Here is a 19,750-nt window from a genome sequence, read left to right as displayed (position 1 = left end):
GGGTAGTTGCAGGCGTCCTCAAACTTTTTAAACAGGGGGCCAGTTTACTGTCCCTCAGACCATTGGAGGGCCAGACTATAGTTAAAAAAAAAAAAAAACTATGAACAAATTCCTATGCACACTGCACATATCTTATTTTGAAGTAAAAAACTAAAACGGGAACAAATACAATCACACCTCCTCATGTGGCCTGCGGGCCGCAGTGTGAGGACCCCTGGTGTACCCCTTCTGTGCACTCTATGCAAAGTCTCCTGAATTATGAGGGGTTTTCCACTCAACCTGTGAGAACAGAAACTATTGTTGAAGCTCTACAGCATCCTGGTATTATTCCCAATAATGCTTTCAATAATTCTTTGCCATCAGTGAAAAAAGAGCTGTAAAGAGAGAGGGCTCAGATGGCTTCCTCATACAAATGCACTGACTAGTTAGTACTCAGCTAAAGGCTGGAAGGAATCCCCCCAGTTCTCAGGTTCTGTCTCTGAACAGTCTTTCCTCAGACACTCTGTTCTATGCATTGTAGCCACCCTGATCTCCCTGATAGCCTGGCTCATCTATGAACTTGGAAACCATCAGGCTCCACCTGGACCCTCCCTTCCTAGGTTGCAACCTAGAAACTTTTCTATGTACTCAGCCGGGACAGTTGTGCAGCTCCTCTTGTTTGTGTCCATCTTTTAGGGAATCACTGTCTTCATTGCATGATTGCTGACATTTTTTTTTTTTTTGAGACAGAATCTCACTTTGTGGTCCTTGGTAGAGTGCTGTGGCACTGTAGCTCACAGCAACCTCCAACACTCGGGCTCAAGCTATGATCTTGCCTCAGCCTCCCAAGTATTGGGACTAGAGGCGCCTGCCACAAACCTGGGCTTTTTTTTTTTTTTTTTCTTTTAAGAGATGAGGTCTTGCTCTGGATCAGGCTGGCTCAAACTCCTGAGCTCAGGGCAATGCACCCACCTCGGCCTTCCAGAGTGCTAGGATTATAGGCATGAGCCACTGCACCCAGCCTCATCTTGAAAGAAATTTCAAATATTTTGTCCAGTTTTTTAGTTGTTTCAGATTAGAAGGTCCTTGTTAACTTAGTCTAAGTCAAAATAGGAGTTATTTCATTTATTACCTTAAAATTTTAATTTTTAAAGAGGTAAATCATTCCATGGTTCAAAAATCAAAAAATGTGAATATATATTCAGGTTAAGTCTCCCTCTGAATCCTTTTCACTACCAGCTTAGTCCTCATGCCCTCTCCCATAAGAAACCATGCTATTTATCTTTCTAGAGTTTATTCATTTATAAGCAAGAATGTAAAAATTACATATTCTCATTCCCTTTACACTCTTTTTTCATGAAATAATTTCGTGGTATATGTACTATTTTGAACTCGTTTTGCTTAACCATGTTTTTTGAGAATGTTTACTTACAGGTAAAGCTGCCTCTTAAAAAACACACACACATCCCCTTTTTTACCAGCTAGGAAGTGCTACGTTACGTAGACTTAGCATTTTTGCTTAACTAGTTCCTGACCGTTAAACAATTAGGTTACTTCTAATCTTTTACTGTTAGAAATAACTCAATAACTAGTAGTCTATGCATAAGTCATTTTGAATGTATCTCAGTAATATAGCTGTTTAATACATTTCCAGAAAGCTACCAAATCTTCCTCCCAAGGGGTTAACCCAGTCTTCCATAGGCCTGTTAGGGAAATGCCTATTAACCTGCAGTCCTATTTAGAGAATCTTATCAAATATTGGGATCTCTGCTAACCTGATAGGAAGAAAATGTTATCATAATAGCTTTAATTTGTATTTCTACTCTGAATGAGTTTGAATATCTTCTATGTTTAAAAGGCACTTTAGTTTCTTTTCTTTGTTCTGTCTGCTGTAGGTTGTTAGTCATTCTTTTCTTTTTTTTAATAATTAAGAATATGAAATGGGGCGGCACCTGTGGCTCAGTCGGTAAGGCGCCGGCCCCATATACCGAGGGTGACGGGTTCAAACCCGGCCCCGGCCAAACAGCAACCAAAAAATAGTCGGGTGTTGTGGCGGGCACCTGTAGTCCCAGCTACTCAGGAGGCTGAGGCAAGAGAATCGCTTAAGCCCAGGAGTTGGAGGTTGCTGTGAACTGTGGGAGGCCACGGCACTCTACCGAGGGCCATAAAGTGAGACTCTGTCTTTACAAAAAAAAAGAATATGAAATGGAGAGCAGCTGTAGTCCCAGCTAGGAGTTGGAGATTGCTGTGAGCTGTGTGAGGGCAAGGCACTCTACCAAGGGTGATAAAGTGAGACTCTATCTCTACAAAAAAAAAAAAAAAAGAAGTATATGAAATGGAACTATTTTAATAGTGTTGTTTAGTAAGTTCTTTTTTTTTTTTTTTTTTTTTTTTTTGTAGAGACAGAGTCTCACTCTATGGCCCTCGGTAGAGTGCCATGGCCTCACACAGCTCACAGCAACCTCCAACTCCTGGGCTTAAGCGATTCCCCTGCCCCAGCCTCCCGAGTAGCTGGGACCACAGGCGCCTGCCACAATGCCTGGCTATCTTTTTTTTCTTTTTTTGGTTGCAGTTTTGGCCGGGGCCGGGTTTGAACCCATCACCCTCGGTATATGGGGCCGGCGCCTTACCGACTGAGCCACAGGCGCCGCCCTGTTTAGTCAGTTCTTAATAGTGAATTAACAGTTAACGTCCATAGGCTGTGAAACACTTTAAAATGCATCTAATAAAATATAATTATACTAAATCTAGTCAAATCTTTAATGATTTTCAGATCTTTATAAAATGCTTAGATCAAAGGTGGGGTTAATTGATTTTGCAGACAAATTTTCAAAATTCAAAGTAAAACTGCGTTAATCTGAGTTTTTGAACATAAGAGTCATGTTCCAAAATTAGTTTGGTAAAAGAGAAAATAAGAATTATTTCTGACCGGGGCTTAGTGGCTCATGCCTGTAAGCACTCTGAGAGGCAGGTGGATTGCCTGAGCTTACAGGTTTGAGACCAACCTGAGCCAGAGTGAAACCTAATCTCTAAAAATAGCCAGGTGTTGTGGCGGATGCCTGTAGTCCCAGGTACTTGGGAGGCTGAGCAAGAGAACTGCTTGAGCCCAAGAGTTTGAGGTTGGTGGGAGCTATGATGCCATGGCACTCTACCGATGACAGTGACAAAGTGAGACTCCGAAAAAGAAAAGAGTTATTTCTTTTAGAAACCTTTTACCTTTGAGAGATGTGATTTATATACCACAAGTAATTGTATTTGCAGAATAATTTGATGGGTGCGGAGGAATAAATATTTGAAATTTAGACTATCTTATAAAGTCTAGCTTTGCATTTACAAAATGAATTCTATCACACACGTAAGAATGATAAATATATTTATAGTAGGGTGACAGGATTCTCTGACTCTTCTTCATTCAGTGTACCTTTTTTGAGAAGTAAGGATGGGAATGCAAATTAATAAATTCCTTTTGGAAAGATATATGGAGAACACTCAGAGATCTAAAAATAGATCTGCCATTCAATCCTGTTAATTCCTCTGCTGGGCATATACCCAGAAGACCAAAAATCACAACATAACAAAGATATTTGTACCAGAATGTTTATTGCAGCCCAATTCATAATAGCTAAGTCATGGAAAAAGCCCAAGTGCCCATCGATCCACGAATGGATTAATAAATTGTGGTATATGTATACCATGGAATACTATGCAGCCTTAAAGAAAGATGGAGACTTTACTTCTTTCATGTTTACATGGATGGAGCTGGAACATATTCTTCTTAGTAAAGTATCCCAAGAATGGAAGAAAAAATACCCAATGTACACAGCCCTACTATGAAACAAATTTGGGACTCTCACATGAAAGCTATAACCCAGCTACAACTTAACAATAGGGGGAAGTGGGAAAGGGGGGTGGTGGGTAGAGGGAGGGGAATCGGTGGGATCACACCTGTGGTGCATATTACAGGGGTATTTGCGAAACTTGGTAAATGTAGAATGTAAATGTTTTGGCACAGTAACTGAGATAACGCCGGAAAGGCTATGTTAACCAGTGTGATAAAAATGTGTCAAATGGTTTATGAAGTGAGTGTATGATGCCCCATAATCATATCATTGTATACAGTTATGATTTAATAAAAAAAAAAAAAAAGGAATAAAAAAAAAAAAAAAGAGAAGTAAGGAGTATGTAGGTATTTTATACCGGTCCTTTCTTCAGCCTCATCTCCAATATCTTTTAACTTTTTGTTTCTATCCTTTATAATTTACAGGTATTATACCCTGCAGATGATTAGGGAGATAGTTGTTTTATCAAATGAGTGAAGTAAGAAAATGGACCAGTAGTTTGTGTATATTTTGTTAATTTATTATAAATTAAAAATCTGGCTTTATTTATGCAATTAAAAATATTTTTTTAGAGTTGCATCAGTATGCAGAGGCATCCAGCACACATTCGTGAGGTGTATCATTCCAGAGCATTCTCTGGTACTCCGTTTTTCTGCCTTAGCTAACTAAGTTCACTTTGATTGAACTTAATTATTTTGGGTTTTTTCCATTGCCAAAAGATTGAGCTGCATGTCATTGTCAAGTTAGCTAGTTTTCACATTTTAACAATCTTAATATTGTTTGTATGGTTGCTTTTTGGATAGTTCTAAAATTGTTTATCAGGAAAAACATTTTTCCTGATAAAAAATGATTTTTTAAGCATTAATATTTATCTTTTCCAAAGTTATTGAAATGTTCTGAATGCTTTCTATCAAAATCATCTAATCATAAATAAGATTTTATCATTATGTTCTCAAATTTAGTTATTTTAAAATTATTTTAGTATGCATCAATTATATTACTTTTATCATACTAATAACATAATATATCTACATGGTATTATTTGAATGTTTTCTTTGGTTATAGGAGTATGGTAAATGGAGAAATGACAATACTATTTTGACTGATTATGTACATATTAAAGTTTGCATGCTGATTTATGCTGAGGCAATTTTCAGAAGATAAAATTTGAATTACTATAAATAGGTATAAAACAAGTTTGTCTTAAGGAAGGGATTATTCTGAATTTGCCAGCAAATACTAAAAATGTTTAACAATTAGAATTCAAGTTAAAGCAAGTAAGCAAAATATTCTAAATATTGTAGATCATAACTGACATTGGTGACTGACATACTTTTATTAATAAAACAAATTTAAAAGAAATGTGTATGTATAAATAAATTTAAGTTAGAAAATAATTTCAGGACTTTTTCAGTCCTGACAAATACTAATTTCAGTATTTGTCTTATTAATATGATCATTTAAATTTAAGATGAGCATATAAATCAGAGCAAGAAAATTCTGAAAAAGTATTTTCCACATCAGTTCTGACCAATGTAAATCTGTATGATTAAAAACATTACATATTACCAAGGATAAAAGTTAGTTTTAATTTATTTTAAGAGTTTAAATTTTTTCTAAGACCGGTATATTCAGGTCTGACTTCAGCATGAACTTTTATTGTTTAATTCTGGTCTCAGGGCCCTTTCCCAACATCAGTTCTAATACATCTGAAATATGCTCAGGACATTAATTAGAATGTAGCATTTACTTGCATTAAGAATTATGCTAGCTGCTCGGGAGGCTGAGGCAAGAGAACCGTGTAAGCCCAAGAGTTAGAGGTTGCTGTGAGCCGCGTGACGACACGGCACTCTACCCGAGGATGGTACAGTGAGACTCTGTCTCTACAAAAAAAAAAAGAATTATGCTGTGTTGGTTGGCAAATTGAGTGAAAAGATTAGAAGAAAGTGGAAGAAGGGTTGGCAAGAATGATTACCAGACTCGTTGGATTTCAGATTAGATGTTAAAATTTAGAAATGCAGGGCGGCACCTGTGGCTCAAAGGGGTAGGACGCTGGTCCCATATGCCGGAGGTGGTGGGTTCAAACCCAGCCCTGGCCAAAAAAAGAACTGCAAAAAAAAAAAAAAAAAAAAATTTGGAAATGCAATTTTAATGTAATTATTAATTTGTTTTATTTTTCTGATAGGAAATTATTAATATTGTGATAACTTAATTTTTATTTATGAGAGACAAGTTTTTTACCTGAAGTACTAAATACATTTTCAGTTATAGTTAAATCACAGTGGCTTGAAAAGGATTATAAAAATTCCATGGCAAATGGTACATCTAGAGTTTGTTTTTTTTTTTTTTTTGAGACAGAGCCTGAAGCTATCACCCTGGGTAGAGTGCTGTGGCATCACAGCTTACAGCAGTCTCAAACTCCTGGGCTTAAGTGATTCTCTTGCCTCAGCCTCCCAAGTAGCTGGGATTACAGGCACCTGCCACACAACGCCCAGCTATTTTTTGGTTGTAGTTGTCATTGTTGTTTGGCAGGCCCTGGCTGGATTCGAACCTGCCAGCTCTGGTGTATGTAGCTGGGGCCTTAGCCACTTGAGCTAGAGGCGCCACCAATCTAGAGTATTTTTATTTATGCTGTGTTTTAGGTATTTGTGAAGTGTCACTTTGATTATAATCCACACAATGATAACCTGATACCCTGCAAAGAAGCGGGACTGAAGTTTTCCAAAGGAGAAATTCTTCAGATTGTAAACAGAGAAGATCCAAATTGGTGGCAGGTTAGTATGCTTCTCAAAATTTCCTCAATTGCTTTTCTACTTTCATATTAGATCTGAGTATTCAGGAAGCATATTAGCATTTGTGTTAGTACTAGCATTTATTCCAATGATTTTCCTTGTATCAGAAGCTTCTGATTTTTTTTACAATTTGTGAACATAAAACCAAGTTGAGAGGGAATTTATGAGTAGCTAGCTGTTCCTAAGTGCATAATTGCCAGCCTGTGGTCCAGCCCCATTGGCTTAGGGATTAGACCAGTTGGTCCTTTCACCTGGGTGATTGCATGTATATGCTACTGGGCGAGAAGAACTCACTTGGTGTCATCCCTTTTCAGTGTTTGTTTTTTGTTTCACTAGAGGTCTGTCATTGTAGTACCCTGTTTCCCTGAAAATAAGACATCCTCCGAAAATAAGACCTACTTACAGGAAAGATAAGATGTCCCCTAAAAATAAGGCCTAGCACGTCTTTGGGAGCACACCTTAAAATAAGACACTGTCTTATTTGGGAGCACACCTTAAAATAAGACACTGTCTTATTTTCAGGGAAACAGGGTAGTTCTCTTGTCCTCCTCTCCCTCTTGCGTATGATCATGGCAAGTAAAGCATGATTTCTTAAGGTCGCAAATCTTTTTGATCATCTCGTCTCAGTTATTGAGAAATGAAGGTTTGCTCTATTGATTTTGTTTGGTTTTGGATAAAAATCTGTGTATATGGAAAGAGATACGTTTTATTACTGTATTTTTCCCTCCTTCCATTTTCCAGAAGATCTGTGTGATGGTGTTCTTTTTCTCTTGTAATACAGCTTTCAGAAACCTCTAGCAGTAGTAATAAGTCTGTTTATGTAATTGTTCTTATCATCTAACAACCATAGTATTCAGAACTGGAAAAAGTGACAAATCAATCATTAAGTTTGAAATCCTTAAACTATGAGAGCAAATGAAACTCAAAAAAAAAATAAATAAAATAGGGACAAGAGGAAAAGACCCAGGTCTTAGCACCAGACTCTAAAATTAACTGAGATATTGGTAATTCACATCAGGGCTAATAAATTATATTGACTTCCAAAGGAAAATGAATTGTAGAATGAGAATAATCTTACATGTCCTTAAATTTAAATTAAGACATTATTATGTACACACTATGTGGTGAAACAACTCAGACTACTGAATTTTTTAGAACCTTTATTTTTAAAATCTGCTTTTTGTGGCTGTTTCCGTTATTGAATTTTTCTAATTTTCTCTCCTTTTTCCTCTTTTCCATCACTTTTTTTTTTGCTAATCTCGTTACCATTACCTCAATCTCTTCCTGCATTTTGATAGTCTATTTAATTTCATTTTCAGGTTTTTAATAGCTAAAAATGATACTAGATTTTCTATGCTAGTTCTAAGAATAAAGACACTAACTTTACAAGATAGCTACTCGTAGCCAGTTTCCCAACTACTATTTAAAAATGTTTCTCTTAGAATTTTTTTTTTAAAGTTAGTTTTTTGTGTTTTTTTTTTTTTTTTAATTTTTATGTTAAGTAAAGTTTTAGCCTTTTTAAATTTACAACCCCTCAGGTTATTCAGATTCATGGTAGCATAAATTAAAACCTACCCTCTATATTTCCAAGATGGTTTCTATTTCATTGATTTGGCCTTAGGAAATATTAACATAGTAGGATTCACATTGATAGTAAAGGTCTTACTAAAAGGTGTTCAATGAAATGTCCTGTGAATATATCTCACTATAGAAGAGTATTTCTTTCTTTCCCTTTTTTGACTAAATTAGTATAATAAATAAAAAGTTTTAGTAATTTAAAGTACCTGTATACATCTGTATATGAATAATTATAGATGCCAATTGATTACCCATTGCTACAGTGTTTGAATATCTTAACTGATAATGCCATGGATTTAAATCTCAAGGTTGTTTTTAAGAGGAAATGTGACTGTTTTTTACTGACCACTGCTTGTCCTACTTACTAGAGTATGGTCTCAAATTTTGGTCACTGAGATATACAATTCATTAATTTGATTCTAGGCTAGCCACGTAAAAGAGGGAGGAAGCGCTGGTCTCATTCCAAGCCAGTTCCTGGAAGAGAAGAGAAAGGCATTTGTTAGAAGAGACTGGGACAATTCAGGTGATGAGCTCCACACAATAAGTAACAAGCAGTCCTTTGTGGGCACTTTTCATTGCTTCTTTTGTCTGAATAACAAATGAATTTATTTAAAATATGTATCTAGAGTTACTCCCTCCCATCTGTTCTATTACCTCTTTCAAAAATAATCTTTTTGATTCCTTTCTGCCACCTGCTGGTAGAGTTTCAAAATTCCATGGCTTAACTCACCCCCACCACTCCCTTTTGCTAGTCCTAGGATGCAACACTGGGAAGATAGTTCTCTCACCCCTATAGAGTACCACAGGGCAATTGTTCCATATTCTACATACTGTGTAAATTATATTTGTCTTATCATCCTTCAGGACCTTTTTGTGGAACTCTTAGTAGCAAAAAAAAGAAAAAAATGATGTATCTCACAACCAGAAATGCAGGTGGGTTTTAAATAATTTTTGAGAAGTCCAAGTGATGAAGTAGCTTGTTATTATTAGTGTGGTATAAATTCTAAATGTATAATTTAAAATGAACATAATTCAGATTAGTAACCAATTGCAGGGAGCTAGCATATGAACATGTGGTACAATATATAAATAAATTATTTAAATCTACCAGCATGCTTTATTTTGTGAATGTAGATTGCAACATAATAAATTGATTAGGATTTATGTTTGTATCAATCAAGGAGCAATGTTACCATTGAAACTATTTGTTCAGAGAATTTTGAAAGAGTAATTTATGTGTATCTCCTTTCTGGACATGTTAAAAGAGTTATGATTAATTGCAACTGTATTCTTCCCTAACATTATCCATGGTACATTTAGAAAAATAGCACTGGACCAAATAAATCTTAGTCTGATCTAGTAGGATTCTTTCTTAAATTTTTGAGTCTTAAAGAAAGATAAATATTTTTTAAAGTAAGATATGTGAGGTGATAGATTGTGGTGATCACAGTGTATACATATATCGAAAGATCAAGCTGTACACCTTAAACATATATGATTCATAGTTATCGATTATATTTCAGTAAAGCTGAAAAAGGTTTTTAAAAATTTTTAAATAAAACCTCAGGCCTGGATTGGGTACCCTTTCCCTATAAAAATAAATAAAAAGGAAAGGGAGAGAAGAAATGGAAAGTACTGTATTCTTCCTAATTATAGAGGGTGATAGGAGTAAAATGCAGCTGTTTGAATCCGAGGATCCTGAAGGCTTAATCAAAGGAATTCGTAGTTTTTTAAATACTTTTTTTGGTTTCAAAGCTACCTCTATACTGCTAATAAACTAATAAATAAATAGCACACTATAAAGGAAATAATACAGAAGGGAGAAGTGGGCTTTTTCTCTCTTAATATTAGTTTAATCTACCATGAAGAAATTGTGCAAAGAAGGAGTACCTGTGAAGATAATAACCTAAGAAAGAAATGTGGGGGTGACGCCTGTGGCTCAGTGAGTAGGTGTCAACCCCATATACCAAGGGTGGCGGGTTCAAACCTGGCCCTGGCTAAAGTGCAACAAAAAAATAGCCGGGTGTTGTGGCGGGCACCTGTAGTCCCAGCTACTTAGGAGGCTGAGGCAAGAGAATCACCTAAGCCCAAGAGCTGGAGGTTACCGTGAGCTGTGACTGCACAGCACTCTACTGAGGGCAACAAAGTGAGACTCTGTCTCTAAAAAAAAGAAAAAGAAAAAATGTGATTACTGCAGATTGAGAGTTATCAAAATTGTAGTAGTAATACAATATTTTGAATCTACTTTGGCCTTATTATCGTTAAATATATATCCTCAAGGCTTTTTGGCAAAATAGAAAATTTGTAATTTTTCCATTGACTAAAGAGTGCAATTTGGGCAGTTTCTACTGAAAATAGTTTGGATCCAACATTTTATTTTATATGTACATTTCAGAATCAATATTTAAGTGTGAGTATGTTGTCATATGCATTTTATTAATCAAACTGATATTGTAGATTTGCCACACAATATTTATTCATTTATATCATTGGACAGGCATACTCATTCTGTGGAACTTGTTTGAGCAGCCACTCGAGTTGTACACCTATTTCCACTTTTGACACATCCTTGTAATATAAAGTAATCTGTAATATTATTACTTATATTAAATTATCCTTACCAATAAACTCATAATAAAGAGGTTTTAATGAAACCTCTCTGATAAATAAGGATGAAACAAGGGAATTTTTTAAACTTGGTTAGACAAAGATTTTAATGGCAAATAAACAAGATGTTTAAATCAAGATATAAAATAATTTATTGTACTTTACCAAATTTGTAACAACAGACCTTTGCTAAGCATGTGCAATTAAAGTGATAGTTAACTATTAAGACAACTAAGCCATTACTGGACAGAATAGCAGAATTTTCTTCATGTATGTAAAAGATAACTGAATAAATGTTTTTCTATTTCCTTTTACATTTAGAATTTGATCGTCATGAGATCCAGATATATGAGGAGGTAGCCAAAATGCCTCCATTCCAAAGAAAAACGTTAGTACTGATAGGAGCTCAAGGTGTGGGCCGAAGAAGCTTGAAAAACAGGTTCATAGTATTGAATCCCACTAGATTTGGAACTACAGTGCCGTGTACGTTTTCTGTGTTTTCTTTGCTATTTAATTGGTAAGAAAATGTATTGGCATATGGAGGTGGAGGATAGTTGTTATTAATTATTGTTATTCTCAAATAAGGTTTGATTATGCCAGTGAAAATGAACGAGTAGAAAATATTGAAAAACTCAGCAATTCTATAACCATCTTGAAATAGTGTGTTAGCACTGTTGGCTTGCTGCCTGGTAGCAATTGCTTCTCAAAACTATTCACTCCAGAAGTGTTAGAGGTAAGAATTGTGACAAAATTGGCATTAATTTACTATTTTCTTTCCACGTCTAAGAAGTTGGATTTTTTACCCATTTCAGCATAAAGGACAAAGCTCACGCACATGCAGCATGGCAATATCTTTGTGAATTTATATGATCTGGTATATAGCTCTCAGGTCTTCAAGATTATAAGCCAGGTTTTTGTGTGTGACTGGGTTTTGCTCTTTTGTCTGGGATAGAGTGCAGTTGCATTTTCATAGCTCACTACAACCTCAAACTCCTGGGCTCAAGTGGTTCTCCTGACTTAGCCTCCCAAGTAGGTGAGACTACAGGTGCGCATCACTGCAGCTATTTTTTCTATTTTTAGTAGAGACAAGGTCTTGCTCTTGCTTGGGCTGGTCTTAAACTCCTGAGCTCAATTAATCCTTCTGCCTCTCAGCTTCCTGAGTTACTGAGACTATAGGTATGTGCCACGACACCCAGCTAATTTTTCTTTTTTTTTGGAGAGATAGATTTTCTCTGTGTATTCAGGCTGGTCTCAAACTACTGATCCCAAGCAATCCTCCCACCTCTGCCTCCCAAAGTGCTGGGATGGGATTCTAAGAATAAGTCACCTCACCCAGCCAAGCCTGATTTTTTATAACACATCAAGAGTTCATCTTCTATTGCAGGCAGCATTAGTTAAGGTCACAAAGTATGATATATAAAATAATGAGACTATATGACTATATATATATGACTATAATATATATTTTTCTTTGTTTTGGGGATGCATGAGCCTTTAATTGTGAGAATTTATATGCGATCTCCCCTGAACAAAGCAGGAGACAGCAATGTGCCTTTATACCTTCCTTTTCTGTGCTTCTATTTCTAACCAAGCCTCCCTATAACAGTATTCTCTGAGATATATTAATGCCTTTAAACTATTTAGAGTCAAATCTCAGTCTCAGGCTAGCCCATCTCTTTTATTTTTATTTTTTTATTAAATCATAGCTGTGTACATTAAGGCAGTCATGGGGTACAATGTGCTGGTTTTATATACAATTTGAAATATTTCATCAAACTGATTTTCGTCAAACATAGCCTTCATGGCATTTTCTCAGTTATTATGTTAAGACATTTACATTCTACATTTAGTAAGTTTCACATGTACCCTTATAAGATGCACCGTAGGTGTGGTCCCATCAATTACCCTTTTTCTACCCACCCTCTCCCCTCCCCTCCCCTCCCTTTCCCCTTTCCCCATATTCTTGGGCTATAATTGGGTTATATCTTTCATATGAAAGCTATAAATTAGTTTCATAGTAGGGCTGAATACATTGGATATGTTTTCTTCCATTCTTGAGATACGTTGCTAAGAAGAATATGTTCCAGCTCCATCCATGTAAACATGAAAGAGGTAAAGTCTCCATCTTTCTTTAAGGCTGCATAATAGTCCATGGTGTACATATACCACAATGTATTGATCCATTCGTGGGTTGATGGCACTTGGGCTTCTTCCATGACTTAGCAATTATGAATTGGGCTGCAGTAAACATTCTGGTACAAATATCTTTGGTATAGTGTGATTTTTCATCTTCTGGATATATATCAGACTAGCCTAGTAGAGGAATTATAAGATCGAATGGCAGGTCTATTTTTAGTTCTCTAAGTGTTCTCCAAACACTCTCTTTTAAATGAATTTTAGAGTTTCTGTAGTTTCATCCATTATGTTTTGAGGTTCAATTCTCAGTGAGTACTCTTATTGCTGAAATTCTTAGAGGTAAGGGGAGTAACCTAGTCATTGCTACTTATAATCCCTCAGGGTAAGGCTTTGAATTCAATCATTGTGGACACTGTAAATCACTAAATTCAGACAAATTCTAGTTAAGTGGTTAACAGATAAAAACCTCACTGTAATCAAAGTATTTTAAAGCTGCAGTTGTGAAATAAAAGGTTTATTTTTCATTTTTATCAAATTAAAATATACACAGTGTTTTAAGCAAGTAGTTCTTAAAGACATTATAATGGAAAAAAATCACTGAGAGGAAGCTCTTGTTTTTATTCAACTGCTGACTTTATGCATGCTCTTTCAGATCTTCTTTCCTCCTTTTTTTTCTTTTCCTCAGTCCCCTGGAAGACTCTGTAACTTTCTAATCACTTTTACTTACAAGAACTGTGTAATTTTGTCAAACATGACTCACTTTCAGGTATAATCATCCCTCCTACCTGTGGGATATTTGCTCTAGGACTTCTCATGGATACCAAAGTTCATAGGTGCTGAAGTCTCTGATATAAAAGGGTGTCATGTAGCATATAATCTGTGCACATCTTCCCATATTCTTCATTATCTCCTCATTACTTGTAATACCTAATATTAACACAATGTAAATGCTATGTAAATCATTATACTGTGTTGTTTAGGAAATAATGACAAGAAAAAAATGACAGGAAAGACATTATTTTTTCTCAAGTATTTTTAATCCACAGCTACTTGAACCACTGATATGGAACCTACAGATAAAGAAGGTTGGCTGTATTTTTTTTTTAGAAAGACTAGTCCCATTCCAAGCTTTAGTCTCACATTCAATTGACAGTTTTTCCCTTCCTCACAGCTCATTCTTGATGCGTAGTTCAGGGTCCTGCATTTTGAAGGATAGGGTATAGTTTACTACCTTCCCTTTACATTCTCCTCTGCTGTTTCTGGTTTCTCAAGGGCAGAAAGAAATAGGTATTAAAGGGAAAGAGATAAAGTGCTGCCATGTGAAATCTTGTCTGTTAGAGTCCTTTATGTCATGAATGTCCAGATACTATCTCTTCGATGAGACCTATTTGCAGGTTCTCTGGAGACTATATGGAAACTTCTATACTCCAAATTCCTTGACCAAGGGTATGACAATCTCTAACTGTTCCCTTGGGATCTCACCCCAAGCTCCTATCCCATACTTTATATTCTCCTTTTGCTTGATTCTCTCCCTCTCAGACTGTCTTTCTGTAAAGAATACCTTCAGAACAGTTCAAGTGGGTTATACACACACACGCAGACACACATACATTAGCCCACAGAAAACTCATTCTTGCTCTGCCAAACAGTGAGATTACAAGCTACCCCATTGTCAGGATGTGTTATCACAAGCCTTCATAATTCTCTAGGGAGAATCATTTTACCAGGGGCTAAGGAGAAGAAGAAAACAAAGCACTCCCCTCTGACCTATGATTCATTACCTCAGTGACTCCTTTTTAAATATATATAAGATAGGGAGATAGATGATTCTAAGATTAGATTGGCCCCCTTTTCTTAAACTCTGAAAGAAACTATAGATTCTTGGTGCTTGGCATCCACTTGGGACTATAATTAAACTCTCATTCACATTCTGTTTATAAGAATGAAAAAAACAATTTAAATAACTTTTAAAAAAATCTAATTATAGAATTTTTAATTGCATAATTACAGTTGTATTGTTCATATAAAATCTGCATACTTTTTTCCCCTGCTTAAGATACTAGTCTTTCTTTTCTTAAAATTCCTCAAAGTTGTTATTCATGTCTTTTTGTTTTTGTTAGTTCATCTGCCCGGAATACTCTGTCTGCCAGATTTTTACATGCTTGAATTTTACTTATTATTCAAGTCTTATTTTCTCAGAGGCCTTCATAGACCATTCAACTTAAAGTAGCTTCTGCATTGCTTGGTGGTTTTGTTTTAGCACTTAAATTCTTATTTGTTCTTTGATTACTCACTTATATGTTCTTTGATCACTCACTATGTTAAAGCATAACATGGAGATATCTCATGTTATCATGAGGACAGAGAACTTGGCTGTTTTTTTATACTTCCATTAACCCAGCACCTTCAGAACAAGATTCGATACATAGTACATACCATCAAAATATTTGATGAGTAAATGAACATCATGAGCTTTTTTCTCATAAGTCATTAAAACATCTTTGTAAAAAATTAATCTTACAACTCAACAATAAAAAAAATTCAAAAGTGGGGTGGTGCCTGTGGCTCAGTCGGTAAGGCACCGGCCCCATATACCGAGGGTGGCGGGTTCAAACCTGGCCCCTGCTGAATTGCAACCAAAAAAATAGCCGGGCGTTTTGGCAGGCGCCTGTAGTCCCAGCTGCTCGGGAGACTGAAACAAGAAAATCGCTTAAGCCCAGGAGTTGGAGGTTGCTGTGAGCTGTGTGATGCCACGGCACTCTACCCAGGGCCATAAAGTGAGACTCTGTCTCTACAAAAAAAAAAAAAATTCAAAAGTGGACAGACATTTTTCCAGAAAGATATAAAAATAGCCAATAAGCACATGAAAATATACTCAACATCATTAATCATTAGGGAAATGCAAATCAAAGCCACAACGATATACCACTTCATAACCATTAGCATGGCTATTTTATATTGTTTTAAAGTAACAAATGTTGGTGAATATATGGAAACATAAAGATCCTTAGGCATTACTGCTGGGAATGTAAAATGATGCATGCACTGTGGAAAATAGTATAATGTATCATTAAACAATTAAATATATCTAGCAGCTCAGCTCCTAGGTATATCATTAAAAGAATCGAAAGCTGGGATTCAAACAGATGTTTATACACTAGCATTTATAGCAGAATTATTTATAATAGTGAAAAGATAGAAACGACCCAATGTTCATCAATGACTGAATGAATAAACAGACTGTGATGTGTATTGGAATATTATTCAACCTTAACAAAGAATGAAATTCTGATGATACATATTACAACATTGATGAACCTTGAAAATGTGCTGAATGAAATAAACCAGATACAAAAGGAGAAACATCATATGATTCTACTTATATGAGGTACCTAGAATATATCAAATTTGTAGAGACTAAAGTAGAGTAGTGGTTACCAGGGGCTGGGGAAGGGCTTAATGGGAAGTCATTTAATGAATACAGAGTTTCAGTTGGGATGATGAAAAGGTCCTGAAGATGGATAGTGCTGCTGCTGGTTGTACAAAAATGTGAATGTACTCAAGGTCACTGAACTGTGCCCTTAAAAATGGCTAAAATGGTAGCTTTTATGTTATGTACATCTTCGCACAGTAAGAAACACTTAAATCTATTAATAGTTTCTTAATATTTCAGTATGCTACACTTAATTTAGCCATCACTGCTATTGTAGTTGGGAGGGGGATTATTTTTGTTGCAAATAAAGTGATGGTAAAGTATAAATACATACATCTCAGATGTAAAATTATTAGATCAAACGGTATATATAAAAGTTTCAATTTCTTGATTTCCCAGTACCAAACTAATTTCCAAAACCACTGACCTTTATTCCAATCGGAAGTGTTACTTTATTGTTTCCTTGTTACTTAAAGGGCTACTAATATTTAGAATTTTGCCTATCACAAAAATTCAATTCTAAGAAAATCACATTTTTTAGTTGCTTAGTATATAAGCCTAAGGAATCAGCTATATTCAAGGCATTCTAACTTCTCTATTCTATGAAAAGGAGTTTCAAATATGTTGCAATATAGATTTTTATTTTTTAATTTTTTGAGTATTTAGTAGAGAATGAGACCATAGTTAAAATTCATTTCACCAAGAATGAAGATTCCCTCAACATTTTGGGAAGTGGAGCTAGGGGTAATACGTATGCATATGCACATTTATTTTAAGCAGCACATCTCCATATATGGTTTCATTGTAGGGCTTCAGTAGAAAACAGTACTCTTTAAAATTATGTTCACAGATATTGAGAGCCAACTCTCAGTATGCATTCATTTGTGAGTTTAAAGTTGCCTTAGGAGTTTTATCGTATACCTTCGGGGAATAATTCGAAAACCTAAAAAAATCACACAGTTTTGCATATGAAAAGCCATCATAGCATCTTGAATCTTGAACTTACTTTACAAATATTCTTCAGGAAGGTTTGGGATGACCACCTTTAACGTTGAGGCAGAAAAGAATGGGAGAGTAAAGAGAGTCCTGCTGTGCATTGTGATCTCATTTGTGAATTAGACTCTTATTTTTTTTTTCTTCTTTATTTTGGGCTATTATTTTTGAGCTTGTGCTCATTTGTTCTTATATAAATTTTCTTGATATCTCGTGCTTATTCCAAATAGTCAAAACACTGTCAGCTTTTTCTTTGGATTATTTTCTCATTTTATGTACTTAATGACTTGGTCACATACTTTTTTTTTAGAGACAGAGTCTCACTTTGTGCCGTGGTGTGACAGCTCATAGCAACCTCCAGCTCTTGGGCTTAGGCATTTCTCTTGCCTCAGTCTTCCAAGTAGCTGGGACTATAAGGTGCCCGCTACAATGCCCAGCTATTTTTTTGTTGCAGTTTGGCTGGGGCGGGTTCGAACCCCCCCAACCCTCGGTATGTGGGGCCAGCGCCCTACCCACTGAGCCACAGGCACCGCCCGGTCACATACATTTTATAAGTACTTCGCCTAGTACTTAGAATAGGTACTTTTTCATATTCAATCTAACAAAGCTCAGATTAAGGCTAAGCTTGAAATAACACACACAAAAATTACTTTCTCTTGTGCTTGCTTAAGTAGCACATGTCCTAAAATTGAAATGATACAGAGATGATTAGCCTGGCCCCTGCCCAAGGATGATGAACAAATTCATGAGGCATTCCATATTTTTTAAAAAAAAATTCATTTCTCTTCTTCAAGGTTGTTAACAACATTGTCAGAAAGTATACTTCTGCAACAGTTTGGAAGATAAGAACAATCCATTCTTAACACAGACCAACTTGCAAAAGGAGTTGCATGGCTCTGAAAGTATTCAAAGCTCTATACCATCAGACTGGGCACTGTGGCTCAGGCCTATAATCCTAGCACGTTGGTAGGCTAAGGCAGGAGGATTGCTTGAGCTCAGGAGTTCATGACCAGAACTGTATCTCTACTAAAAAATAGAAAAATTGGGCGGCGCCTGTGGCTCAAGGAGTAGGGTGCCGGTCCCATATGCAGGAGGTGGCGGATTCAAACCTAGCCCCGGCCAAAATAAAAAAAAAAAAAAAATAGAAAAATTAACTGGGCATCATGACAGGCTCCTGTAGTTCCAGCTACTCAGGAGGCTGGGGTAAGAGGATCACTTGAACCCAGGAGTTTGAGGTTGCTGTGAGCCAGGCTAATGCCACAGCACTCCAGCCTGGGCAACAGAGTAAGACTCTGAAAAAAAAAAAAAAAAAAAAAACAGGAAAACAAAACTCTACAATACCAAACAAAAAGATTCCCTACGTCTAAATTTTGACTTGGGCTATTCACTCTCATTCTTCCAGAAAGAATATGTCAAGTCAGAGTAGAGGAGGTAAGTAGACTATAATAATGAGATGGCTGGCTCCACCACTGAAGTGTAAAATGGAACAGTTGACGTTTGGGAATATCAATAAACAGGAAACTAAAAGAAAGGTTTGGGGTTGAGACAAGACAAATGATAGAAAATTTGTGGATAGAATAACACTTCAGAAGGTTGATATTGCCAGCTAAGAATTAGGTGAACTTTGCTCACCTTTTGAGTACTCAATTAGGAAATACTAAAGTGGAAAGAAAGGATATATTTCCTTAAGTAAAAGGGGAGTGCTGGCCAATTGGAAAAGACGTTCCCTGACAACATGTCTAACACTTATTAAGACTCACCATAATTAAGAACTTAATTGAAGGCTCTGCTTCTGATAAATATATTTTGAATTACAAACGACTTTTTAAAAAGCACATTTTGAATACAAGTTTTATGTTGGGTCTGCCTCTTAAAATATTCCTCTAAATCAAAGTAATTCTATTCAAGGGCTACATAATAATTATTAATAATTTAGGCTTTACGGGCCAGTGTCTGTCACAACTTTGCTGGCCAGTGTCTGTCACAACTACTAATCACTAAGGGCAAAAATGTTAAGCTATCCAGTGTATTTTAGTCTAATTTTTATACTCTACAATTTCTTTGTACAAATTCTTGACATTATTTTATTTAGTTACTTCACGGAAACCAAGGGAAGATGAAAAAGATGGCCAGGCATATAAATTTGTGTCACGATCTGAAATGGAAGCAGATATTAAAGCTGGAAAGTATTTGGAACATGGAGAATATGAAGGAAATCTCTATGGAACCAAGATTGATTCTATTCTTGAAGTTGTCCAAACCGGACGAACTTGCATTTTGGATGTCAACCCACAAGTAAGCTGCATAGATTCCAGAGTTCCAAAGCTCTTTCTTTACATTTTATTTTCTGTGGAGTTTTGTTTGAAGAAGGAGGTGTGTATTTGTTTTGTCAG

General features: G+C 36.0%; 1 protein-coding gene and 1 non-coding gene across 6 annotated transcripts in view; both read left to right on the top strand.

Annotated features, from left to right (window-relative positions):
- The window catches only part of PALS2 (protein associated with LIN7 2, MAGUK p55 family member), a 145,108-nt gene that overhangs the window by 118,856 nt on the left and 6,502 nt on the right, over nucleotides 1-19,750 (top strand). For all 5 annotated transcript variants that reach the window (XM_053608877.1, XM_053608875.1, XM_053608874.1 and 2 more), the window contains 5 exons: nucleotides 6,461-6,592; nucleotides 8,612-8,711; nucleotides 9,053-9,121; nucleotides 11,117-11,278; nucleotides 19,450-19,652. In XM_053608877.1, the coding sequence (XP_053464852.1) occupies nucleotides 6,461-6,592; nucleotides 8,612-8,711; nucleotides 9,053-9,121; nucleotides 11,117-11,278; nucleotides 19,450-19,652 (666 nt within the window). The remainder of the gene's footprint in view (nucleotides 1-6,460; nucleotides 6,593-8,611; nucleotides 8,712-9,052; nucleotides 9,122-11,116; nucleotides 11,279-19,449; nucleotides 19,653-19,750) is intronic.
- LOC128560526 (U6 spliceosomal RNA) lies at nucleotides 18,016-18,122 on the top strand. Its single transcript, XR_008373024.1, has one exon. It is a non-coding gene; the product is annotated as a U6 spliceosomal RNA (small nuclear RNA).

Source organism: Nycticebus coucang, chromosome 11 (genome assembly GCF_027406575.1).
Source record: "Nycticebus coucang isolate mNycCou1 chromosome 11, mNycCou1.pri, whole genome shotgun sequence".
Classification (NCBI taxonomy): domain Eukaryota; kingdom Metazoa; phylum Chordata; class Mammalia; order Primates; family Lorisidae; genus Nycticebus; species Nycticebus coucang.
This window is presented reverse-complemented; position numbering and strand designations above follow the sequence as displayed.